This window comes from Trichechus manatus, unplaced genomic scaffold, assembly GCF_000243295.1.
Source record: "Trichechus manatus latirostris isolate Lorelei unplaced genomic scaffold, TriManLat1.0 scaffold00200, whole genome shotgun sequence".
Classification (NCBI taxonomy): Eukaryota; Metazoa; Chordata; class Mammalia; order Sirenia; family Trichechidae; genus Trichechus; species Trichechus manatus.
The window spans coordinates 1179798-1188155 of NW_004444136.1; the positions used below are offsets into that span (position 1 = coordinate 1179798).

General features: G+C 45.4%; 1 protein-coding gene across 1 annotated transcript in view; it reads right to left on the reverse strand.

The window, feature by feature from the left end:
- Positions 1–1739: 1739 nt before the first annotated feature.
- The window catches only part of CUNH10orf53 (chromosome unknown C10orf53 homolog), a 17582-nt gene continuing 10963 nt past the window's right edge, over positions 1740–8358 (reverse strand). Inside the window, exons 2-3 of the mRNA XM_004387947.1 lie at positions 2686–2805; positions 1740–1804 (exon numbers count right to left, since the gene is read on the reverse strand). Coding sequence (XP_004388004.1) covers positions 1740–1804; positions 2686–2805 — 185 coding nt within the window. The remainder of the gene's footprint in view (positions 1805–2685; positions 2806–8358) is intronic.

Here is an 8358-nt window from a genome sequence, read left to right on the forward strand (position 1 = left end):
TCAAGACAGATTTGTTCGTTCTTTTGGCAGTCCATGGTGTATTCAATATTCTTCACGACAATTCAAAAGCATCAATTCTTCTGTCTTCCTTATTCATCGTCCAGCTTTCGCATGCATATGAGGCCATTGAAAACACCATGGCTTGGGTCGGGCGCACCTTAGTCTTCAAGGTGACATCTTTGCTTTTCAACACTTTAAACAGGTCTTTTGCAGCAGATTTGCCCAGTGCAATGCATCTTTTGATTTCCTGACTGCTGCTTCCATGGGTGTTGATTGTGGATCCAAGTAAAATGAAATCCTTGATAACTTCAATCTTTTCTCCTTGCTTGGCAACCATAAAGTTGCCTTTCGTTCTTTCCAGCTTGGTCTCTGTTATTTTGGCCCTGGACGGAGTCTCGCCAAACAGAACCTAGAGTTCCCAGCAACAGAGTCGTTATGAGTCGGAATCAACTCTTCAGCAATGGGTCGGTCGGTTGGTGTTATTTAGTAAGAGAAAAAACTTGTACAGGGGCTTTCATGGAGTCCCTGTTGCCTTTTAAGTTCTGGTGCAAAGGAGGGCTTGGGAGGACTCCGCACAACTGAAAGGATTGCTCCACAGGGGAGCAAGGGGCAGGAGAGGGCGAGGTTGTTTCTGCAGTTTCTGAAAGCTCTTCTCTTTCCACCTAGGCTTCCAGAAAGTCTCTTGTTAAGGAATCATCTTTCTTCTAAAAGCTGTGATGCCATCTTACCAAGAACTCACATTCAGCATCATTAGATCCATATCTGCATTTCTCCCCTTTCTCTTACTCTGCTGTTGTTGGGTACCACTGAGTCAATTATAACTCACAGGGACCCCATGTGACAGAGTAGAACTGCCCCATAGGATTTCCTAGGCTGTCATCTTTACAGGAGCAGACCGCCAGGTTTCTTCTCACACGTAGTGGTTGGTGGGTTCGAAACAACAGCCTTTCGGTTAGCCGTTGAGCTAACCGGGGCTCCTTGTCCCTTACTCTACACCTAAGGGGATATAGACTGTAGCCTGGTGCACAGGCCCTGAAAGTAAAATAATCTCATCTTGACGGGGCTCGGTTTTACACTGACCACCAAGAGAACTCTTCTTTAACTCTCCAGGGCTGTGTCTTCTTCCAAGGCACAGGGAAGCCATTTTATGCCCTCCCCTGGCCTCCTGAGGACATCCTGTTGGACTGGTTAATGCAAAAGAAGGCAGATAATTTTCTTGTTTTAAATGAGAATAACTGAAGGTTTGGCTTTTGGTAAGGTTATTTCAGCAATTTTAAACATTTATTCCATTGAGAGCAAGAAATAAATGTGTAGGGAATAGCCAGGCTTCCAAACACTGACATTAACTTCGGTTCAGTGTTTCAAAGGTCTACAGTCCCAACCCCCATCTTTAATTTCAGCTCTTCCTTGCTCTTTGCTTCGTATAGAATGGAGTCGCCAATGCTTCTGGCAACTACTCGTTATTAGTAAGGGATGGTACTTTGTTATTAGATTCCATTTTATTATTTCCTTCAGCTCAGCGTGTACCTGATATTGGAGAGTTCTCCCTATGGGTCAAGACTGAGAGATACTACCAATGCTGTGATTTTATTATTTGTGGGGTCCCCGTTTCCCTACAACCAGGCTGCAGGTTGGGCTGGAGTGGCCATGTTCTGACTGGCCTGGCCCTGGCAAGGCCCCCTTAGGCTGCATCACAGAGGACAGGAGGCTGTTGCTGTGAGATGACCGGGCTGACGCGATCAGTAGGCGTCTAGCACGGCTATCCTGGCCTGTTCGCAGAGCGGGTCCAGTTTACCATCGCCTCCTAAAACAAGCAAACAAATAAAACCCAACAACAAGCCAGTTGCCACTGAGTCCGTTCTGACTCATGGCAACCCCACGTGTGTCACAGTAGAACTGTGCTCTATAAGGGTTTGTGATAGCTGTGATCTTTTGGAAGTAGATCGCCAGGACTTTCTTTCGAAGTGCCTCTAGGCCAATTTAAATTGCTAACCTTTTGGTTAGTAGCTGAGCACTTAACCATTTGCACTACCCAGGGACTCCTAGGGAATATAATTAATTTCTTTTGGTCAGCTTTATATACAAAGTGATGTCATGTAAGACATGCAAAGATCACATGCATGTGAAATGTTAGCTAATCTTTAATAGAGATTTAGTGGATTGCACAATTAGTGAATTGAGCTCAGGGACACCTGTGTAGTGCCAGCTGCCCAAGCCAGAGGTTCTCCAGGGCAAAGCAGGAAATCCCTAGCACACTAAAGCCAAAGCCACACTCGTGGCCTATTGACTTCAAGTGTCTTAGCAAGCCTAGATATAATAATAAAATGTGAAAAGAACTGTTTTGAAAGCAAATAATAACGGCATACATTATTAAAGCACAGCAAACGAACAAACAAAAAGACAAAACAGGACTCTATTATCCCTAAATTCCCATCCTCCCATTTGAAGTCTAGGGCATAATTTCCTTTTCTTGCCATCACCTCTTCTGCTTCCAATTTCCTGGGAAGAGTCTGAAGCACCTACCATGTGTTCGTGTGCCACAGAGCACAGGGCTTTTAGTAAGGAGTTAAAGCTTGGAAGAGAACTTGATCTGAATTGGGTTTGAGGCCCTGACATGTCAAGTAGAAACTGAGGGACACCCCAGGGAAGGCAAAGTGCAAGCTGGAAACGTCGAGAAGGGCTTACCGAACTCCAGGTCATTGATGTTGCAGCGGAAGACGACGTCTTCATTCACCACCAGCTCCACCACGTTCCAGTCGTCTATCTTCTCTAAGATGACCTGGTGCCCATCTGCCGTCAGCACAGCTGGGAAGGAGGTGGGGAGGGAGGTGAGATGGCGCAGACTCCAGGTTAGCCCAATATGCAGATGTCCTCACCGATGAACAGCTAGTCTCTAGCTGTTCGCAGGTATAATTCAGCTGCCCTAGGGGTCCTCTGGCCTCTGCTGGCCCCCATGGCCCCATCCTGGTGGGGGTGAGGACAGACAGAGGCTGAGCAAATCAGGTTTGTGCTGAGATTTGCCTCCAGACCCATATTATCTGTGAAAGGAACTTTCTCCAAGAAGGAGTTTTTGGGTATTCCAAAGGCCCAATCCTATGGGGACAACACTCTACAAGGTTCAGGAGTGCACTCAGTGGATTGAACAGTTTGTGACCCTACTGATGGAAATATAAATTGTTTACCTTTCTAGAGAGCAAGTTGAGAAGACATACAAAAGCCTCAAAAAAATGATCCTAAGCTTTGGCCCAGAGGATTCCACTTAAAAGAAAGCTTTCTAAGGAGAAAAAACCAGAAACCCAGGGAAATTTTTGCAACAAGATACTCTTTTCTGTATTATTATAATAGCAAAATACTGTAAATAACTTACATATCCAATAATAAGAGTGTAGGCGGGTAAATGGTGGTAGGTCTATAAGATGAGATTTTATGTAGAGTTTTAAAATAATGTTTATGAACTTATTTAATGGCAAGAAAAATACTTGTGATATAAGTGAAAAATCAGGAGATACATATATATATGTATGTGTGCATATATATATACATATCCACTGTCTTAGTCATCTAGTGCTGCTATGACAGAAATACCACAAGTGGATGGCTTTAACAAAGAGAAGTTTATTCTCTCACAGTCCAGTAGGCTACACATCCAAATTCAGGGCGTCAGCTCCAGGGGAAGGCCTTCTCTCTCTGTCAGCCGTCTCATCAATGTTCTCCAGGGCTAGGAGCTTCTTCGCCCAGGGACCCCGGGTCCAAAGGATGCGCTCTGTTCCTGGCACTGCTTTCTTGGTGGTATGAGGTCCCCCCTTCTCTGCTTGCTTGCCTTTCCTTTTATCTCTTGTGAGGTAAAAGGTGGTGCAGGCCACACCCTAGGGAAACTCCCTTTACGTTGGATCAGGGATGTGACCTGGGTATAGGTGGTGTTACCATCCCACCCTAATCCTCTTTAACATAAAATTACAATCACAAAATGGAGGCCAACCACACAATTCTGGGAATCATGGCCCAGCCAGACTGATACATACGTTTTTTGGGGGACGTCATTCAAACCACGACATCCATATTTAATATTAATTAGCATATGCGTGTGAAGTAGGAAAAGAGGAATAAAATACCTAGTTATTGTCTCTCTAAGGTGAGATTATGTAGAAATTTTTCCTCTTTATTCTTTTCAGCACTTTTCAGATCTTCTATAATAATCAGAAAAACATGTTATTACAGAGGCTAATGGGCTGCAACTTTCATTCGCACCTATAGAATCTGCATTTTGGTTATCACGTATGTTCCACGCCTCTTTTCCCAGAGGTCAGCCAGGGAGACTTGTCGGGTCTAATCTCTGGCAAATGGAGGGTGTTTGGGTTTAGGAGAAATGCTGTGTATTGGACAGCCCAGAGTTCTATTTTCTATAACATGTCCCCCAGTTTCCTTGGTACGCCCACCCTGGAGCGCTGGTGTTAGAGATGCTATGCCAAGTTGTTTAGCCTTTGTAGTCTTCACTCACTGGTGAGAATTGGGGTCGGGATGGAAAGAAAAGTCAGATGGGGAGGCATACTTTTAAAAGTCTTAGCATTTCTATCAGTCTTAGGTGGAGAAAAGCAGCCAGCTATGCCAGTTAATTGCATTTAATTACGGAGACAATTGCTGTTTCAAAATGTTGGCATGTCCACTTCTTCACCTCTCAATCAGTTCGAGAACATCCATCCCCAACTGTGAACATTTTAATTGCATGATTTTAATTTCACTTCTGGAAAGGAATTTCAGAAAGCGACTCGGCGAGGATCCTCATTAACAAGACAGTGCTCCTGGGGCATCCAGTGGTGGCCCTAATTGACCCCACGGCAGCCCAGCCCGCGCCTTTCAGCAAAGAACACCCGCATCTTTTTGTTTGGCACAGCGATGTTATTGTCTCCTATTAGATGCCTTGTTCTGAAACACCCTTGAAAGAAGGCACTCAGCTTTGACCAGTGACTGGTTTAAAGGAGGCAGTGCGGCCAGTTTGGAATGGCTGGTTGGTCATCTAGGAAGCACAATGGCAGGCTATAACCAGAGAGTTCTGGGGCATCACACGTCCCCTCGCAGCACCCCCTCAGGGGAAGGGAAAAGCTACAACCTGGCCTCCACTTCGGCATCCCATTGTCTGAAGACTTTTCTGGGAATTGTACTCTAGTTTGATGGGGAGACATCAGGAACGAAACAGCTTTTCCACCTCCACCCCTACACCTTTGAGGGCAGTGGGGCTACTCTCCTGTTAACATCAAGCATCAGTTCTCTAAGGCCTGGAAGGCTCTGGAGAGAGAGAGAGGGCACAGGAATTGCCTGGGGCTGCTCACTGTGATTGCAGTTGGCCCGGGGCCCTGTCCCTTCAGGCCTCATTGCCCTCGCCTCACATCGCACGTGGGTCTGGGGTTTGTTTTATGCCAACAGCATCACTCCTATATGGCATGGTATATCTAAGATTTGATCCACCAAACAACCCACCCTAAGGAGTTGGAGGGTGCCAAATAACGGGAATCTGCCTCATACATGAAGGATTGGTGGTTCAGTGGTAGAATTACTGCCTTCCATTCGAGTCCCAGCCAATGCACCTCATGCTCAGCCACCATCGTGTGTCAGTGGAGGCTTGCATGTTGCCGTGATGTTGAACACGTGTCAGCAGAGCTTCTAGACTAAGACAGACTAGGAACAAAGGCCTATTGATCTACTTCTGAAAATCAGCCAATGAAAACCCTATGGATTGCAACAGACTGATCTATAGCCAATCATGGGGATGGCACAGGACCTAGCAGTGTTTCGTTCTGTGGTGCGTGGGGTCACCACGAGTCAGGGGTCGATTGATGACAGCTAAAAACAAGAGCCGTATGGGTAAGTAAATAAAGTGGGGCAGGAAGAAATCCTCATCGGGTCCTTTAAGGGCATGACTCTCCCTCACCACAAATTCTCCCCCCACATCATGCTCACGGAATAAACAGGTCATCAGGGCACTGGGCCACTGGGCACTTCCAACAGTGTTTTTGGACACTGAGCCACCCAAGTCCGATTCTCACGAACTAAAGTGACAAGCTGCCTTAGAGTCTACATTTCTACCCACCCCCCATAACTTGGACACCGAGTGACTCAAGTCCAGTTCTCATTCACTAAAGTGACAAGCTGCATTAGAGTCTACATTTCTACACCACCGCCCACCCCACCCCCCCATGACATCTGTCCCCTTCTCTTCCGCCCGGGATGTGCTGAGACCAGCTGTAGGGTGTCCAGTGCAGGCTTAAGGGATAAAACACAGAGAAGCCCCAGGATTCCTGCCGCTCATCAAAATGCCACCTCTCTCCACCGAGCACCTGTCTCTTCCTATGTGCTGCTATGGGCTATCTAGTCAAAGAAAGGTCAGATAAATATACTCCTAGAAACAAAGTCTTTGCAAAGGCAGGGGCTAAACTCCAGCATAAATCAACCAGAAGCTATAAGGCCACCTACAGAACACACACCTCTTTGAAGTGGCACGTCATTCTTCAGGGGGGATCTGGATGAACTGAACGGACATGGAAAGGTCTCCCTCCTCTCAGGGGTCCTGGAACTGGACCGTCTGCAGATGATGTAAACACTGCTGGTTAGGAAGCCAGGTCTACAGACAGAACTTCATCTCTCCTCTGCCAGGCACAGACGTAATGACAAGGACCATTAACGAGTGTGGAGAATGCAGAGCTAGGGGTGGGAAAATGGCACATGGGGGTCTTAGTTAAGTAAAAGTATCTCTTCCTTTTTATTTCTATTGTGGTGAAAATATACACAACAAAACATATAGCAATTCAACAATTTCTATTGTACAACAGTGGGTATCTTCCTTTTAAACCAGTCCCTGGGTGGTGCAAATAGTTCACTTGGCTGCTGACCAAAAGTTTGGAGGTTTGAGTCTGCCCAGAGGCACCTTGGAAGAAAGACCTGGCAATCTACTTCCAAAAAAAATAAATAAATAACACTCCAGCCATCGAAAACCTTATGGAGCACAGTTCTACTCTGGCACACATAGGGTTGCCATGAGTTAGAATTGACTCAGTGGCAACTGGTTTGGTTTATTTGGTTTTATTTTTAAGGGTCATTTTAAATTCCTTCTAGTTCCTTTAGTGGGTCATTGACAGACGTTAAGTATAGCAGGCCAGAAACAACCAGGGCCAGGGAAATTTCTTAAAATCTTTTATTAAGCATTTGTCTAGTCTTATCAATATTGAGGCCTTAGTGGGGACATTTTTCCTGAGTTATTATAATTTGTGGATAGTAAAGGAAGAGGAAAAAATGGTCATATTGTTTAATGCAATGGTAAGTTCAGAGAAGATTGGGCACATTTTCAAAGTCAGCAGGGCTTCAGGAGATGATAAAGGGCTATGATTTTTTTTAATTGTACTTTAGATGAGGGTTTACAGAAAAATAGTTTCTCATTAAACAGTCGGTACACGTATCATTTTATGACATTGGTTAACAGACCCACAACATGTCAACACTCTCTCTTCTCGACCTTGGAGGACCTTTTTTTAGTGAAAAAATACATAGCCAAAGTTACACCATTTCAAAAGTTTCTACATGTACAATTCAGTGACATCGATTACATTCTTCCAGTTGTGCTGCTATTCTCACTATCCTTTTCCAAATTATTCCATCACCAGTATCTTGAACTCACTGCCCCCAGACTTCCCAACAAAACTTTTGAGTTGCTGTTGTCAATGTGATCTCACATAGATAATTCTTTTTTCTTTTTTCTACCTTAGATGAAGGTTTGCAGAACAAATAGTTTCTTATTAAACAGTACACATATTGCCCTATGACAATGGTTAACAACCCAACGACATGTCAACACTGTCCCTTCTCAACCTTGGGTTCCCTATCACCAGCTTTCCTGTCCCCTCTTGCCTTCTAGTCCTTGTCCCTGGGCAGCTGTGCCTCATTAGTCCCGTTTTGTTTTATGAGGCTGTCCAATCCCCGGCCAAACGGTGAACCTCGGGAGTGACTCCACCACTGAGCTAAAAGGGTGTCTGGGGGCCACACTCTTGGGGTTTCTCCAGTCTCTGTCAGGCCAGTAAATCTGGTGTTTTTTTTGTGAGTTAGAATTTTGTTCTACATCCTTCTCCAGCTCTGTCCAGCACCCTGTATTGTGATCCCTGTCAGAGGAGTCAGTGGTGGTAGCCAGATACCATCTAGCTGTACTGGACTCAGTCTGGTGGAGGCCGTGGTAGCTGTGGTCCATTAGTCCTTTGGACTAATCTTTTGCTTGTGTCTTGTTCTCTTCATTCTCCCTTGCTCCCGAAGGGGTGAGACCAGTGGAGTATCTTAGATGGCCGCTCACAGGCTTTTAAGACCCCAGACACTACTCAC